General features: G+C 41.7%; 1 protein-coding gene across 1 annotated transcript in view; it reads right to left on the bottom strand.

Moving 5' to 3' along the window:
- Positions 1-2,441: 2,441 nt before the first annotated feature.
- The window catches only part of LOC311128814 (low-density lipoprotein receptor-related protein 1B-like), a gene marked incomplete at both ends in the record, with an annotated part of 602,749 nt that continues 586,095 nt past the window's right edge, over positions 2,442-19,095 (bottom strand). Inside the window, 11 exons of the mRNA XM_084161045.1 lie at positions 2,442-2,582; positions 4,992-5,066; positions 6,014-6,164; positions 6,875-6,965; positions 7,349-7,425; positions 8,579-8,692; positions 10,245-10,349; positions 13,068-13,242; positions 13,816-13,977; positions 15,902-16,066; positions 18,665-18,790. Coding sequence (XP_084017171.1) covers positions 2,442-2,582; positions 4,992-5,066; positions 6,014-6,164; positions 6,875-6,965; positions 7,349-7,425; positions 8,579-8,692; positions 10,245-10,349; positions 13,068-13,242; positions 13,816-13,977; positions 15,902-16,066; positions 18,665-18,790 — 1,382 coding nt within the window. The remainder of the gene's footprint in view (positions 2,583-4,991; positions 5,067-6,013; positions 6,165-6,874; positions 6,966-7,348; positions 7,426-8,578; positions 8,693-10,244; positions 10,350-13,067; positions 13,243-13,815; positions 13,978-15,901; positions 16,067-18,664; positions 18,791-19,095) is intronic.

Raw genomic sequence — 19,095 nt, 5'->3', positions numbered from 1 at the left:
CAGGTATGAAACCATGAAATGATAACATGTTATTGTGAAGATTAACAGTTTTTGTTCTGAGGAAATCAATGACAATAGAAACCATGGCAATTAAAACTTGAGCAATCTCAAAGTGTTATAGTTGTTTATAAGATGATATATAATTTGTTCAGAAAAAAATATATAGACCTGCTTTAGTATTGTATACTGCATCAAAATAACAAGGTGTTGGTTCCACTGAGGCCCCAATTCAATCAGATCTGCTTTAGCCAACATCCGCATAGCTGATGTTTTGACTGTGTCTGAGGTGAATATGCGTGAGCGCTGTCAAATTCCCCAGGTGACACCAAAGCAGACATTGCCATTTTTCTTTATTTGTACTATTTTCTACATTGTAGAATAATAGTGAAGACATCAAAACTATGAAATAACACATGTGGAATCATGTAGTAACCAAAACAGTGTTAAACAAATCAAAATATATTTTATAGTTTAGATTCTTCAAAGTAGCCACCCTTTGCCTTGATGACAGCTTTGCACACTCTTGGCATTCTCTGAACCAGTTTCATGAGGAATGCTTTTCCAACAGTCTTGAAGGAGTTCCCACATATGCTGAGCACTTGTTGGCTGCTTTTCCTTCACTCTGCGGTCCAACTCATCCCAAACCATCTCAATTGGGATGAGGTCGGGTGATTGTGGAGGCCAGGTCATCTGATGCAGCACTCCATCACTCTCCTTGGTCAAATAGCCCTTACACAGCCTAGAGGTGTATTTTGGGTCATTGTCCTGTTGAAAAACAAATGATCGTCCCACTAAGCGCAACCCAGATGGGATGGCATATCGCTACAGAATGCTGTGGTAGCCATGCTGGTTAAGTGTGCCTTCAATTCTAAATAAATCACAGACAGTGTCACCAGAAAAGCACCCCCACAACATCACACCTAGTCCTCTATGCTTCACAGTGGGAACCACACATGCGTAGATCATCCGTTCACCTACTCTGCGTCTCACAAAGACACAGCAGTTGGAACCAGAAATCTCAAATTTGGACTCATCAGACCAAAGTACAGATTTCTACTGGTCTAATGTCCATTGCTCGTGTTTCTTGGCCCAAGCAAGTCTTTTCTTATTATTGGTGTCTTTATAGTGGTTTCTTTGCATCAAATCGACCATGAAGGCCTGATTCACACGTCCTCCTCTGAACAGTTGATCTTGAGATGTGTCTGTTACTTGAACTGTGAAGCATTTATTTGGGCTGCAATCTGAGGTGCAGTTAATTGCCGATTTCGTAGGCTGGTAACTCTAATGAACTTATCTTCTGCAGCAGAGGTAACTGTGGCGGTCCTCATGAGAGCCAGTTTGATGGTTTTTGCGACTGCACTTGCAGAAACGTTCAAAGTTCTTGACATTTTACGTACTGACTGACAAAGTATCTTAAAGTAATGATGGACTGTCGTTTCTCTTTGCTTATTTGAGCTGTTCTTGCCATAATACGGACTTGGTATTTTACCAAATAGGGCTATCTTCTGTATACCACCCCTACCTTGCCACAACACAACTGATTGGCTCAAATGTATTAAGAAGGAAATAAATTCCACAAATTTAACTTTTAACAAGGCACACCTGTTAATTGAAATGCATTCTAGGTGACTACCTCATGAAGCTGGTTGAGAGAATGCCAAGAGTGTGCAAAGCTGTCATCAAAGCAAAGGGTGGCTACTTTGAAGAATCTCAAATATAAAATATATTTTGATTTGTTTAACACTTTTTTGGTTACTACATGATTCCATATGTGTCATTTCATAGTTTTGATGTCTTCACTATTATTTTACAATGTAGAAAATAGTGAAAATAAAGAAAAACCCTGGAATGAGTAGGTGTGTCCAAACTTTTGACTGGTACTGTATATAGCCTACACTTTCTCGTTCTGAACTTCTAACGCAAGTGGGACGGATGTGGCTTAGTAACAATTATCAAAAGAGAAGCTGCTCACCGATTTCACAGATTCAACACAGTTCCACCTCCAACACTGACAAAACATCAGCTATGCGGGTGTCGACTATCGCCGGTTAACGCTTAATTTGATTAAATCTCAGCCTAACAAGAGAGTGACATATACAGGTTCAGCAATAAGTACTGTATCGATCTTGACGTTTGTTTACAACAGAAGAGTTCCGGTGTTAATAAGGTATTTTGTAAATCAGCAGCTTTACTTCAGTGTCATTCAGTATATACTAAATAGTGCTGTATAACAAATGTTCGACAAACAGAAAGCAAACAACGGAAACTAAAACATTTGAATAAAAGTGTTCAGCACACAACTGAGGAGGTAATGCTGATGCTAAAAACCAACAAACCTAACCGAGAGGACGGGAGCCTGATAGGAAATAGAAAATTATTATTTTCCTTGTTTTTATACATTTGTACACTGTCGTATAAAAGGAGTAGAAAGTGTTGTCAGGCTATGCTGCGGTTTCGCGAATTGTCCCCTCTAGTTTCTTTGGGAGTAGCCCTCTCCTCTCGTCTATGTTGATGACCGGTTTGCGACAGTTCTGTCCGTCAAGGTAGATCTTTGCATACACTGGGTTGGAGTAGTTCAAGGGCTGCATTGAGGAAGTGAAAATGCTGTTAGATATTTGACAGACATACAGTGAGGTTAAAAAGTATTTGATCCCCTGCTGATTTTGTACGTTTGCCCACTGACAAAGACATGATCAGTCTATAATTTTAATGGTAGGTTTATTTGAACAGTGAGAGACAGAATAACAACCAACAAATACAGAAAAATGCATGTCAAAAATGTTATAAATTGATTTGCATTTTAATGAGGGAAATAAGTATTTGACCCCTTTGCAGAACACGACTTAGTACTTGGTGGCAAAACCCTTGTTGGCAATCACAGAGGTCAGACCTTTCTTGTAGTTGGCCACCAGGTTTGCAAACATCTCAGGAGGGATTTTGTTCCACTCCACTTTGCAGATCTTCTCCAAGTCATTAAGGTTTCGAGCCTGACGTTTGGCAACTCGAACCTTCAGCTCCCTCCACAGATTTTCTATGGGAATAAGGTCTGGAGACTGGCTAGGCCACTCCAGGACCTTAATGTGCTTCTTCTTGAGCCACTCCTTTGTTGCCTTGGCCGTGTGTTTTGGGTCATTGTCATGCTGGAATACTCATCCACGACCCATTTTCAATGCCCTGGCTGAGGGAAGGAGGTTCTCACCCAAGATTTGACGGTACATGGCGCCGTCCATCGTCACTTTGATGCGGTGAAGTTGTCCTGTCCCCTTAGCAGAAAAACACCCCCAAAGCATAATGTTTCCACCTCCATGTTTGACGGTGGGGATGGTGTTCTTGGGGTCATAGGCAGCATTCCTCCTCCTCCAAACAAGGCGAGTTGAGTTGATGCCAAAGAGCTCGATTTTGGTCTCATCTGACCACAACACTTTCACCCAGTTCTCCTCTGAATCATTCAGATGTTCATTGGCAAACTTCAGACAGGCCTGTATATGTGCTTTCTTGAGCAGGGGGACGTTGCGGGCGCTGCAGGATTTCAGTCCTTCACGGCATAGTGTGTTTTCCAATTGTTTTCTTGGTGACTATGGTCCCAGCTGCCTTGAGATCATTTACAAAATCCTCCCGTGTAGTTCTGGGCTGATTCCTCACCGTACTCATGATCATTGCAACTCCACAAGATGAGATCTTGCATGGAGCCCCAGGCCGAGGGAGATTTACAGTTATTTTGTGTTTCTTCCATTTGCGAATAATCGCACCAACTGTTGTCACCTTCTCACCAAGCTGCTTGGCGATGGTCTTGTAGCCCATTCCAGCCTTGTGTAGGTCTACAATCTTGTCCCTTTCATCCTTGGAGAGCTCTTTGGTCTTGGCTATGGTGGAGAGTTTGGAATCTGATTGATTGATTGCTTCTGTGGACAGGTGTCTTTTATACAGGTAACAAGCTGAGATTAGGAGCACTCCCTTTAAGAGTGTGCTCCTAATCTCAGCTCGTTACCTGTATAAAACACACCTGGAAGCCAGAAATCTTTCTGATTGAGAGGGGGTCAAATACTTATTTCCCTCATTAAAATGCAAATAAATGTATAACATTTTTGACATGCGTTTTTCAGGATTTTGTTGTTGTTATTCTGTCTCTCACTGTTCAAATAAACCTACCATTAAATTTATAGACTGATCATTTCTTTGTCAGTGGGCAAACATACAAAATCAGCAGGGGATCAAATACTTTTTTCCCTCACTGTATCATATTAGCACAGCTCTCAACAATGCATAAGAAAATACCCTTTATAATCTGGTGCCCTGTATGATGACGATTTCCTACAGTACTATCTGTAATTTACTATAACTTACTGTAACTTAAAGGGATACTTCAGGATTTTGGCAATGATGCCCTTTGTCTACTTCCCCAGAGTCAGATGAACTTGTGGATACCATTTGTATGTCTCCGTGTCCAGTATGAAGGAAGTCAGACGTGGTTTTGTGAGCCAATGCTAACTAGCGTTAGCGCCATGACTGGAAGTCTATGGGTATCTTCAAGCATGCTAGTAGATACCAATAGACTTCCAGTTATTGCGCTAACGCCAGTTAGCAATTGCGCTAGCGCTAGTTGGCAACTTACGTCAAACTGCATGCAGAGACAAAAATGGTATCCACAAGTTCATCTGACTCTGGGGAAGTAGATAAAGGGCCTTATTGCCAAAATCCCGAAGTATCCCTTTAAAAAAAGTTATCTGATATGTTGCACTGCAATACACACAGTATTGCAATATTATTTCTCGACACAGAAGCAACAGACTACTTTGGCATTTCTAAAAGTGTCATTCAGCTTCCTTTTCATGGACAAGTTTGCAGGTTTGCAAGTTTGCAGGTTTCCTTCCAAAAGGAGATTTACAAACATTCTACAGCTCTCTGTTCCTTCTATAGTGAATGGCATGACAGTATTCATCCTCTGTACGAGGTTGGTTGTCTAAACTAAGGGGAAGGATGGGAGAAATCACCTGTCCAGGTATCACCTCCTTGGGCACAGTATGTATGCCCAGGGTGCGAGGGTCACTGGACTTCACACACCAGCCCTGCAACACACAAGTTCTGCCAATGTTCACCATGCCACAAGGCCAAGCTGTTCTCAACCAGCATACACTTTACCACAAGTGTATATGGATATAATCCAACTGAAAATCAATTATATATCAACATCAGTGAGGAACTCAAAATGATGTAATGATTAGAAAATGAGATCAACAATTGTCCAACCATTTTTGGTTTTGGAACTTAGATTGTGGATGCAAATTCAACAAAAACCATGGCAACTTCCTCTTACAGTATTCACTGATATGATAAAGAAGTGTTAGTGGAGTTATCTAGTTGTGATTCAGTCAGCCTGACCTTTCTAATGCAAAGGGATACAGGTGGGACTGACACTACCAGATGTCAAAGTTGGCATGGCGAGAAGCAAATGCATTAAGCTTGAAGTGGTAGCAGGCAAGTAAGATAACAAGATAGATCAGTAAAGCTGTTATGATTGATTTGATATTCGGGGCGTTAGTGCGTGTTGAGGCCCATGAAGAAAATGAATCAACAGAAGATAAAATGTTCCCTTGGTACAGAGCGCCTGAATAATGTTTCTCTCCACATACCTGAGGTTTGTGCTCCATCTGCTAATGTAACTACACATCTTTATCAGATAATACAGTGGATAGAAAGTCTGGTAGAAATTTGATTTGGTATGCCACATGAGGAGATGCTAAAGCCTCATTTTGTTAATCACACCACTGATTACATGACTATGATACCAGAAATAGATGGATGATGGTTTCATACTGATGTATTAACAGATGAGACTACAATGTTATGTCTCTGTAAATTATATTATCCCAGATAAATATAGAAACACAAATAAAGATTTTCTTTAGCAATACACACTTACAAAAGTGAGCCAAACTGAGTTTTTGCATTCATACAACATGTTATTACGCACAAAATGAATGGCTGATTTTGTACATAGTCTGCCAATACAAACCTTATGAGGGTCCAGTGTAAAGTTTGGTCGCAGAAGGCTGCCAGCATCTGCATGGTTGTCATGGTCGACCTCATACATGTTGTAAGTAGGATTTCCTATCTCCACGTTGATCCCTCCATTCGTCATGGGCTGCCTCGTCACCCTCTTCCCCCTGGGAGGAGGAGGAGGACAATTAGCAATCATTAACATAAGATAATTCATGGTATGTTGTACCTGCAACTAGCTCTCACAGTCTCACGTTAGAATTAGACGTTCATCCATGTTTCTCAAACGTCAAATTTCGAAGTTGTTCTAAATGTCAAATTTCGAAGTGTTTAAGGTTAAGTTTAGGCATTAACTCCGAATATTTAAGGTTAGGGTTAGGTTTAGGCAAAAACTCTGAAATCTTAATGTTAGGCATTAACTCCGAATAGTTAAGGTAAGGGTTAAGGTTTGGGATAGGCTTAAAACAAAAATGACTTTCTATTGCTGGATTTCAACTTGCAACCTATGGAATCAGAGGCAGGTGCTTACGCACATCCGCCATCCCCAACACCCTAGCAAAACCGAAACCTACTTGAAGGTAAAAGCGCTCCCTGTTGCCCCTAGTGGCCGGTATCCACGTCATCTCCTGACGTCCTCAGACATAGATGGACGTCGAATACTGACTTGTATCACGGGTGACCTGGCTGGTACCTGAGATCACCAGCCACACCAACATTTCAATTGAATTTAATACTTTATTGTCACATATGAAAATGTGTCTGGCAACAATAAAGGCATTCTTGGCAAACACAAAATCTAAATCACAACACATACTTATACACATATCACAGGAAACACCAGCCAGCATAGTTACTTATTAGGCTTAACATATTGTACCTCTGCCTTCTTTTGCAGATGAAAATGCCTGCCACCACCGTTGTGATCAAGATCACCAGCAGGACCAGAGGTACGATGATGGCTATGCTCCCTGAAACAGAGAAGAGAAAGGATGCAACTGCTTTAGCATTCAGGATGACTGTTAGTGTTATCACAGTCTCATTACAAGAGTTAACATGTAGCCTAGTGGTTAAGTAACAGAAAGGTTGATGGTTTGAATCCCAGAGCCGACTAGGTGAAAATTCGGTCGATGTGCCCTTGAGCAAGGCACTTAACCCTAATTACAACCCTAAGTCACTCTGGATAAGAGCGTATGTAAAATGTCATCCAATTAGCTTTCTTGAACAGCCAAAGCAAATGGGGGTATACATTACACTAGTAGACAATCCACCTGACCCCAACCAAAAGGCTAACTAGAGGATGGGTAGTATGCCATGTATGACACTGGGTGAGTCATGTGACTTCTGCACTCACCTCCACTGGTGTTGTCTGATCTGCTGCTCTTGGGGGCGGGCCTTTCACACTGTGTGCCTGCCCAATTGACTGAACACCTGGAACAGACCAATCAGAGAGGAGAAAATCAACTATAGTCTTCTGCTGTCTCTACCTTAATCCCCACATAAAAGGAGTGCTATGGGAACAGACAGTCAACCATGGATAACATTTTTACAGATTTTCTTAGAGAATCCCTTTGTGCAGTATATTTCATACATAGCGTATAGAAGACATCTAAAAGTAGTGCTGGGTAGATACATGGGTAGATAACATAGTGAGTAGATTAACAGGATGAATATTCAGCAGAAAACAGACTCATCTAGTTTGCTGTTTGGATGGGATCCAATGGGAGTGATAAATGCCAAAGTTAGAGGAGTTAGAGGAGGTGATTTCCTATTGAGCGTGATTGACGCTGATGTGTCTGTAAAGCATGAGCAGTCTGACCACTGCAACTGGTTGGTGATGGAAGGAATGAAATTACACTAAATTACATGCACTGCAAGAATCACAACACCAAATGATCAGGAATAAGAATGAGAATTGCATCCCACGCATACAGACAATGAATCATTCCCCCATAGAAAGAATGTCACAGCACAAACAATCATGCATTTTAATGGGGGAAACAAGTTACAAATGAATCATCCTTTCTGATGGGTAAAATATCAAATAAAATATTGTTAGGGAAAATACTAGGTAAGAGCTGATGAGCAACTGATGAGCGGATTTGTAAAAGGGTTTGTAATATATTTACAACATAATCACTGACATGCTTTTGAATTGACTTATTTCAGAGCTACAGCAGAGACTATGCATCTCCACAAAGTCCCAAGTCCACATTTTCTGTCTCCTAACACATTGCAAAATGAATCACCATACATGCATTGATCACAACAGGTCCCCTATATTCACAATCAGACAGCACTTGAATGTCACTCGAAGGGCATGTCAGCTCGGGCTGTATGAGACGCAGTTGGTTAGCAGTGAGTTAAAGAGGGAGTATGTACTGTATTAGAGGTGAGAAAGTGTTATATAGACCATCACACTGACTGAAATGAAGCTGAATGGCGAGAGGGCAGAGGGTGAGACCTCTGGAACAGCCAAATAGAGCATCACACTTGCTGAAATGAAGCTGAATGACGAGAGGTGGGAGGGGGGAGGGTGAGACCTCTGGAACAGACACAGGAAGTGAGGTAGGGAGGGACCTACTTGCAGCGGGGTTTGTTAAGGGCAGTGATAGTGCACATCCCCTCATTCTGACAGAAGTAATCACATGGGTTGGCCAGCTCATCACAACGTTGGTTCTTGAACCCTGACGTGCAGCTGTAAAACAGTGTGGTGGAGTGGTATTGATAAAAACGAGCAGGGTAGGTATTGTATAGGCAGATGGAAACCCTTCAGCATGGCAACAAACAAAATACTACATAGATTTGTTCTAAAATAATTTATGTTTTTATCATTCATGATGAATAAATTAATCAAAAACTAAACTAGAAACGTTATGTTTAGCTAAACTAATGACAGCTACATCCATTGAGGCAAAAATATATAGTTTTGTTCAGTATGTTGTTATAAATTCGCACTAAGCTTATAAACAGTATTTATTAACACAATTAACAGAAACATTTAAATACAGAAAAATAACAAACATAAGCAAATTCGGATTATTTATGAACATGTTGATCTTGATAATTCATCAAAACAATTATAATACCCACTTTATGTTTATATACACTGATTATATTTACTGGTGGAACACACTGATGAGTTTTGAAAATCCCTTAGACCTTTAAGACAGTTATCTGCAAATTACTATCTCAATGAGGATATTTCTGCTTGTGGAGCTTCTGGGGTGGCTTGGATGAGATATTAATTTACTCTGTTATAGTTTAAGGTCAAACATTATGATTTCTTGACACAGACGTATCCATCATCGCACCTAATCTCTATGCCTCGCAGCCAATGAATAAACCACATCATCTAGATCTGTTAACCTTGTTGAAAATGAGATGGGATCATTTGCATAGAAATTTATTATATCCCTTGAATCGTGCCAGCCATGCCCACACATTTAATTGTAACTACAATGGACAATGGGACAGTAAAAAGATAGAGCAACAAGGTTTGCCTTTTCAGATGGATTTCCAATCATCTTTGTGGGGAGGTCTTTAACATTGAACCACACCTGAAATTAGCAGAGCTGAAATTAATCTTTGTGGACCACCAGAAGTGCAGAGCATTCTTTCTCCTGGATGATTCCCACAGGTCTCTGAGAGCTAACCTATTGTACTCTACCAGTTATTGCCATTGAGACACTGCCGCTCATAGCGTGTGTAACACACTCCTTACCACTGAGGATCAAAATACAAACTATTTCTCCTGAAACCTACCACCGAGAGGAGACACACTGACAAAAGAACAGTGTGATACGTTCTGAACAGTAATGTTTCAGTAGTTGGAGTTTACTTTCAATGACTGTAGCTGTACCCCATGCAGAGCTTTCTTACTTCTACTCTGCCACAGAGGGCTAGATTTCTAAAAATCTAGACCCATAGCCAGGTGTGACTCATTCTCTTATTGAGCCCTAACATCCTGCTATGACATGGCCTGCATCCACTGGTGTCAAACATTCTCTTTACTTAGAATCTTAGCCCTGTGTAAAAAAAAAAAAAAACTATTAATCCTCTACACACCACAACTTATTTTCAAAAATCAATCATTAGAATAAAAGACCAATGAGACTTGGTTCCACTATAGGCCAGCCTGCCGGGCATAACTGAATGGTAATGAATAATAAAGAAATAATAAAGTATGAATAGAGAACTTTCCTAAACTATTGTTATTCCAGGCCGTTGCTAGTAGTTACTGTACTTACTGACAGAAGGGCAGGTTGGTGTCAGGGTCCAGGTGACAGGTACCTCCGTTGTAACAGTAGCCGTCACATAGCTTACAGCTGGGTGCTATCCTGCCATTAGTACAGCTGGAGGAAAATAGAGGAAAAATGTTGTCTCTGATGGTTGGCCCACGGTTTATGTCTTTCTTACATTGTTTGGAAATGCAAGACTACGGATTATCCGTAGTGATTATGGCCTATTTTATTTGAAGCTGTGAATTGTAAATTAAATTTGAACCATATCTGTTGGTAAAATCATTAGATGGAAGACTATTCAACTACAGTACGTCAAGCATTAGCTCTACACTTTAAAACCATGAAACGTGACACTTTTATAACCTAAACGTCAGTGTTTAAAACTTCAACATTAGGCATTTAGATTTTACAATAGTGTTCTCATCTTAAACACAGGTGTTTAGAATGCAAGATAAAACATGATAGTCAACTTTTTCCAGTCAGTTTCCAACCAGGAGAACACCTACCGTGGGGAGAACAAGTATTTGATACACTGTCGATTTTGCAGGTTTTCCTACTTACAAAGCATGTAGAGGTCTGTAATTTTTATCATAGGTACACCTCAACTGTGAGAGACGGAATCTAAAACAAAAATCCAGAAAATCACATTGTATGATTTTTAAGTAATTAATTTTCATTTTATTGCATGACATAAGTATTTGATCACCTACTAAACAGTTAGAATTCCGGCTCTCACAGACCTGTTAGTTTCTCTTTAAGAAGCCCTCCTGTTCTCCACTCATTACCTGTATTAACTGCACCTGTTTGAACTCGTTACCTGTATAAAAGACACCTGTCCACACACTCAATCAAACAGACTCCAACCTCTCCACAATGGCCAAGACCAGAGAGCTGTGTAAGGACATCAGGGATAACATTGTAGACCTGCACAAGGCTGGGATGGTCTACAGGACAATAGGCAAGCAGCTTGGTGAGAAGGCAACAACTGTTGGCGAAATTATTAGAAAATGGAAGAAGTTCAAGATGATGGTCAATCACCCTCGGTCTGGGGCTCCATGCAAGATCTCACCTCGTGGGGCATCAATGATCATGAGGAAGGTGAGGGATAAGCCCAGAACTACACGGCAGGACCTGGTCAATGACCTGAATAGAGCTGGGACCACAGTCTCAAAGAAAACCATTAGTAACACACTACGCCGTCATGGATTAAAATCCTGCAGCGCAAGCAAGGTCCCCCTGCTCAAGCCAGCGCATGTCCAGGCCTGTCTGAAGTTTGCTAATGACCATTTGGATGATCCAGAGGAGGAATGGGAGAAGGTCATGTGGTCTGATGGAGGAAGAAGAAGGATGAGTACAACCCCAAGAACACCATCCCAACCGTGAAGCATGGAGGTGGAAACATCATTCTTTGGGGATGCTTTTCTGCAATGGGGACAGAACGACTTCACCGTATTGAGGGGAGGATGGATGGGGCCATGTATTGCGAGATCTTGGCCAACAACCTCTTTCCCTCAGTAAGAGCATTGAAGATGGGTCATGGCTGGGTCTTCCTGCATGACAACGACCGGAAACACACAGCCAGGGCAACTAAGGAGTGGCTCCGTAAGAAGCATCTCAAGGTCCTGGAGTGGCCTAGCCAGTCTCCAGACCTGAACCCAATAGAACATCTTTGGAGGGAGCTGAAAGTCCGTATTGCCCAGCGACAGCCCCGAAACCTGAAGGATCTGGAGAAGGTCTGTATGGAGGAGTGGGCCAAAATCCCTGCTACAGTGTGTGCAAACCTGGTCAAGACCTACAGGAAACATATGATCTCTGTAATTGCAAACAAAGGTTTCTGTACCAAATATTAAGTTATGCTTTTCTGATGTATCAAATACTTATGTCATGCAATAAAATGCAAATTAATTACTTAAAAATCATACAATGTGATTTTCTGGATTTTTATTTTAGATTCCGTCTCTCATAGTTGAAGTGTACCTATGATATAAATTACAGACCTCTACATGCTTTGTAAGTAGGAAAACCTGCAACATCGGCAGTGTATCAAATACTTGTTCTCCCCACTGTATATGTTTCCTCATGCACATTGATGATTAATTGATCTTATACCATAGAAAGATAAATAATCAAAAGCTAATCCAATCTGTAAGCAGTTGAATTTATTGCACCCGTTACTGAGATGGTTGTTTCAGTTTCAGGTAATTTAGTTAATAACGTCCTTCACCACACCAGTCACGCTTAGTGCAGGTTGTGGGTGATAACATTTTCAAATTGTTTACTATCCTTCCTCTGACTAGATTCTGATAGAACTACTAATCACTTCAGAAAGAAGCATATTGTGACTTGGAGGTCTGATGTTGTCCATGTGCCAGGTTTTCAGACCACAATTATTGAGGATAACTAGGCCTTATGAAATATATTATGTGTGGTCATAAAGGGTTTACTTTTAATTGAAATATTTACTTAGACAGACACTTGGTGAAGGTTTCAGATTAAGAAGTTATTGAATGCAACAACCATGTCTCTGTCACTATCAAACACAGTCATGGGTGGGTATCTCTCAAATTCACTCCAAAGTGTTTAGTGTTTAAACCTTAACGACTTGTGCTGAATAAACGTGTTCATGTGTTTAAAAAGTGTTACAGCGAATAAACATGTTCTGGTGTTTATGTTCTGAATTGAAATTCAAAATGCCTTGACACGTTTAAAAAGCGTAACAGAAAAGTGTTCAGTTATGTGTTCAGATTCTAAACACTTGGTTTTACAGTATAAGGTGTTAACCCAACACAGAATATAAAGCAATGTTATAAGATGCTAACAACAACTCACTTGCAGACCACATCTGCTGTGTCATCGTTGACGAGGCAAGGTGCTCCGTGACACCTCAGGCACTTATCCACCTCACACTTGTTTCCCTCGTATCTGACCGGACACACACACTCTACATGGCCACTACTGGACAACGTACAGGCCTTGGAGTTTACACAGTAGTGGTGGCAGATGTCTGTCAGAGGAGAGAAAGAACAGAGGAGAGAGAGAAAGAGAGAGAGAGAGCATTTCATAATGAGGAAACTGCGCATAGTTTTAGCTGGTTTAATTAGAATTTTACAGGCTTTTAATGAGACTTAATTATCTGCATCAAATGGCATCTCATCCATAGATGAAAACGTATCACCCCATGGGCAAGTAACAGTAGAAATGCACTAATAGTGTCAGTTGAAATTGTTTTCCTCACAATTTATAATGACAAAGCCTACATAAGAGAAGGACATTTATTATCAGTGCAGCACACAAACCCCAAGAGGTTGTTTAGAGTGGCATTTATAATTACTCTCTCGCCCAAACGTGGTATTTGTAGCTAAGAAGGAAATGCCCTTTCAGGTCAAAACAAATAGTTTTATCCAAAGCAAGCTACAGTCATGCGTGCATAATATTTGTATGTATGGGTGGTCCCGGGAATCAAACCACTATCCTGACATTGCAAGAGCAATGCTCTACAAACTGAGCTACAGAGGACCACCCCAAGAAACACTGGGCAACTCCAAGAGTCAATATGCAATTGGATCCATTTACTCACGGTAAAGACAGCGGTCTCCAGTATACTCTGCCATGCAGCGGCACACCGGCTGGTTCCCTAAGCTGACATCACAAGTACCACCATTCAGACAGTGGTTATCACACACCCGCTTCTCACAGAACGGACCTGTAAACCCTACAGGGCACCGACACGTTGGCTTGCCTTGAGGGAGAGAGGAGAGAACAGAGGGAGGAGAGGGGGGAAAGAGGAGGAGAGAGAAAGAGAAGAGAAGAGAAGTTTGGCTGACCATTCTGGGCATGGTTATCAACTCAAGTGTTTTTAAGGTTGTGTGTGTTTGTTCCCAAAGCTGACTAACAAGTATCCGAAAAAAGATAGCGGGTTCTTAATAACACAAGGTGCCTGGAGGTCAGAGATATATAATTGACATATTTTCAGTCCTTTAATTGATAACAGTGGCTGCCTCCAGTGAGGCCTGTTCTCATAATCACCAAACTGGGGTACATGAGGAAACACATTTGACAGTAAGCTCTCCCAAGCTCAGCTTCCATCGCTCATTTAGAGCAATACTCCCCAAGCCTGCTCAACGCAGCGAAACCTCTTACTTTATGAAAAATCAGTCAGTCGCAAAGCATGAATGAACAGACAGAACAGTCAGTGTCTCTATGCCCAGCAGCGGAACAAATATCCCATCACTTTGTTTCACTCCTCTTTGACTGCATTGGACATATAACACAGAGCACTGACTGCGCTTGTGAACCAAGCACAAAATAAGACTGATAGTCAACAAAGGAAGGAGAAAGCTTTCCTCCAACTCTCCAAATAATTTATAATCCTTCTGCAATACTCACTTCGCTTCAATCACATATGAATAAGTTATTGCATATCACTGAAAGACATATCAGGCATCTGTCCAGCTCACTAGCCAAATACTGCTGTCATAATACAAATAACGGACAGCTTGAAGTCAATGGACTGAGAACATGTTCTCAACACATTATTCCTAAACTATCAAATACCTGGTCTTCATTTCTCCTGGCCAAGAGTGTACTTAGATATTGTAAATAAAATGACCAGAGACTGTAGCAAATTAAAGTATTTTATGATAGATTACACATTTATTATTACGAGGAGATGAGAAAATATGTTTTAAGTGCAAACATTTCACTTCCCAGACTAAAAGATTCAAATCAAAAGTCGTAGACAAATCTCTATATACTGTATCTACCCCCAGTCATGACAGGAGCAATAAAACTACTCTGACTGTTCAATAACCGTATTTATGCTATTTATGTTAGCATTCAACATTCAGCTATTATATTTAGCATTCTCTCTAAAATGGACTTTCTGCATTTTTTAAGGTTTAGTTTCAGTTTCAAGTTTTAATGTCACATGCACAAGTACAGCGAAATGAATTCCTTGCAATCCATGAAGTGATTTAATATTTCCACAAACCTTCAAAACATGTATTATTTATTTGAGTAACAGTCAGGAAACCACAGTAATCCAAATGTATCTTTCTCTATGGGTAATTGCTCGTGAGTCCACACAGTCCATCGGTGCTAAGACTCAGATGTTGTGAATAATTTCCCTCTTGCATGCATTATGTAACCGGTTGACTGGTTTGTAGCAAAGAGACGTAAAGTAAAACTCAGGTGCTCTGCACTATTTTAGTTTATCCATGTTAGAAAGGATGAGTGGCAAACTAACAATATGAAACATGATCAGTTCCATTATAATGTCTTGACTCTATGGCTGCGTTTACACAGGCAGCCCAATTATGATAACTTTTCCACTAATTTGTCTTTTGACCAATCACATTAGATCTTTCACATCAGATATTTTTCAGAGCTGACCTGATTGGTCAAAAGAAGATCAGAATTGGGCTGCCTGTGTAAACAAAGTATAATACGCTTGTACTACCAAAATCAATCAATCAATTTATAAGACTGTTATAGCACAAACATCTTTAGCTACTGACCACTCCCAACAACCTAGAGAGTTCTTAAACTAACGACTTATTAGTAAAGACACCTGGGCACATAACAGCTTATGTCAATCACCTTATGATCAATCAATCAATCCAGCCATCCACCAATCAAAATATGGATTTTAACAGCAGACTCACCCAGGGGTGAGCCCATGCAGGTGCCTCCATTGAGGCAGTAGTCGGTGCAGTGGTTGACCTCACAGCGTTCTCCAGAAAAGTCAGGCCAACAGTAGCAACGCCAGTCCCCTTTCTCATTGGCCAGGCAGCGCCCGCCGTTCTCACACGGTGGCCGGCACAGCTCGCCTTCAACACATCAAGACAGTATGTTCGTTATGCTGATCTTGTACACACAGCTTTTTGAAGTACCTTTTATTTGTAAACTATGAATATCATCAGTGTCTACAGATACATTCATTTAGCCCTGGGCCAGTAGAAAGAGGTTGATACTGTACAAGCATGTCATCTTATTCTATCATTTCAAAACATGCTCCTTCAATTTCAAGTCTTCTTGTCAGCTCCCTGCCTCCTGTTTGTCTCCGGGCCTCTAGAGGTCATCTGTGTTCTCCTCTGCCTTAGTTCTTCCTCGTGTGTCCTTATTAGCTTGATCCAGGTCACCTGTGCCTTGTTTCCCCTAGAGTATTTTAGCTGTGTTTTTTCCCCTTGTTCCTCACTTGGTTTTTGAGTCCTGGCTATGTGTCTCCTGCTTTGTCCCACAGAGTCTTTCCAAGTAAGCTTTTCTAAGTTATCTTTGGTTTGTTTTTCTCCCCTCGTGGAGTTATTTTGTTTTGCCTCCTGTTTTGTTTACTGTACCTCTGTTAGTATACCTCTTTCTGAGAATAACTTTTGTTGGATTATTTTTGAAGTGCAACGAACCTTTTTTTACATTAAATCTACTTGCCTGGAGTATTGCCTTGGGTGTTTCATTTGGGTCCAACTATACCTCCTCTGTGGCTAAGGGGTTGAACACCCAACTGTCCACATCTGAGACCTGAGTTCAAGCCCAGCTTGTGACACTTCTTTTGAAATACACAAAATGCTGAGAGATTCAGAAAGATTTTACTTCATTAATTTGCATTGGCCAAGTTCCTTCTCAGCTGGGTCTTGCTCCTGTAGCAGTTTTAGAGGTGACGTAAGACTTTTAAGCAGGTCAACATTCACAAGGCTGCAGGGCCAGACGTATTACCAGGACGTGTACTCCGAGCATGTGCTGACCAACTGGCAAGTGTCTTCACTGACATTTTCAACATGTCCCTGACTGAGTCTGTAATACCAACATGTTTCAAGCAGACCACCATTGTCCCCGTGCCCAAGGACTCTAAGATAACCTGCCTAAATGACTACCGACCCGTAGCACTGACATTTGTAGCCATGAAGTGCTTTGAAAGGCTGGTCATGGCTCACATCAACACCATTATCCCAGAAACCCTAGACCCACTCCAATTTGCATACCGCCCCAACAGATCCACAGATGATGCAATCTCTATTGCACTCCACACTGCCCTTTCCCACCTGGACAAGAGGAACACCTACGTGAGAATGCTATTCATTGACTACAGCTCAGCATTCAACACCATAGTGCCCTCTAAGCTCATCACTAAGCTAAGGATCCTGGGACTAAACACCTCCCTCTGCAACTGGATCCTGGACTTCCTGACGGGCCGCCCCCAGGTAGTAAGGGTAGGTAACAACACATCTGCCACACTGATCCTCAACACGGGGGCCCCTCAGGGGTGCGTGCTCAGAACCCCTCCTGTACTCCCTGTTCACCCATGACTGCATGGCCAGGCACGACTCCAACACCATCATTAAGTTTTCCGACGACACAACAGTGGTAGGCCTGATCACCGACAACGATGAGACAGCCTATAGGGAGGAGGTCAGAGACCTGGCCGTGTGGTGCCAGGATAACAACCTCTCCCTCAACGTGACCAAGACAAAGGAGATGATTGTGGACTACAGGAAAAAAAAGAGGACTGAGCACACCCCCATTCTCATCGACGGGGCTGTAGTGGAACTGGTTGAGAGCTTCAAGTTCCTTGGTGTCCACATCACCAACGAACTATCATGGTCCAAACACACCAAGACAGTCGTGAAGAGGGCACGAGAAAGCCTATTCCCCCTCAGGAGACTGAAAAGATTTGGCATGGGTCCTCAGATCCTCAAAAAATTATACAGCTGCACCATCGAGAGCATCCTGACTGGTTGCATCACCGCCTGGTATGGCAACTGCTTGGCCTCCGACCGCAAGGCACTACAGAGGGTAGTGCGTACGGCCCAGTACATCACTGGGGCCAAGCTTCCTGCCATCCAGGACCTCTATACCAGGCGGTGTCAGAGGAACACCCTCAAAATTGTCAAAGACTCCAGCCACCCTAGTCATAGACTGTTCTCTCTACTACCGCACGGCAAGCGGTACAGGAGTGCCAAGTCTAGGTCCAAAAGACTTCTCAACAGCTTCTACCCCCAAGCCATAAGACTCCTGAATAGCTAATCATGGCTACCCAGACTATTTGCACTGCCCCCCCCACCCCATCTTTTTACACTGCTGCTACTCTGTTAATTATTTATGCATAGTCACTTTAACTCTACCCACATGTACATATTACTTCAACTAGCCGGTGCCCCCGCACATTGACTCTGCACCGGTACCCCCCTGTATATATAGCCTCCCTACTGTTATTTTATTTTACTTCTGCTCTTTTTTTCTCAACACTTTTTTGTTGTTTTATTCTACTTTTTTATAAAAAATAAATGCACTGTTGGTTAAGGGCTGTAAGTAAGCATTTCACTGTAATGTCTGCACCTGTTGTATTCGGCGCATGTGGCCAATAAAATTTTATTTGATTAGATTTGATTTGCAGGCAGTAGGTGAGGTCTAAGCAGGGGTCTTGACGAGCTTACCTGAGATGTTGACATCACTGCAGGAGCCGTTGACCAGTACCTTCCCTTCTGGACAGGTGCAGGTGGCGCCCGTTGGGTTCAGTAGACACATGAAGTCACAGTTCATTCTCAGGCATGGGTTGACCGCTGCAGAAAGACAAGAGGCAAATGCCAAGAGGATTTATCATTCAAGCCGAAGCTTCAATACAGACGTCAAATAAAAAACGTCCATTCCTTTATTATTGTTCTTCCATTAAACATTAACATTCTGAGGCAAACAGACAGGGAATTTATGATTTAGCTCATACTATCCACCAATGTATTTATATTCAGAATCGACAAGCGATATGGTCCATATTCCACTCAATTCCTGGTCCTAGAGGACTACTATGCCCTGTTAGTGAACACTACTCTGATATGCACCACATCAGCAGCATGCTGCCATATTGCTC

The sequence above is a fragment of the Coregonus lavaretus genome (genome assembly GCF_964263955.1).
Source record: "Coregonus lavaretus genome assembly, chromosome: 5".
NCBI classification, from domain to species: Eukaryota; Metazoa; Chordata; class Actinopteri; order Salmoniformes; family Salmonidae; genus Coregonus; species Coregonus lavaretus.
This window is presented reverse-complemented; position numbering and strand designations above follow the sequence as displayed.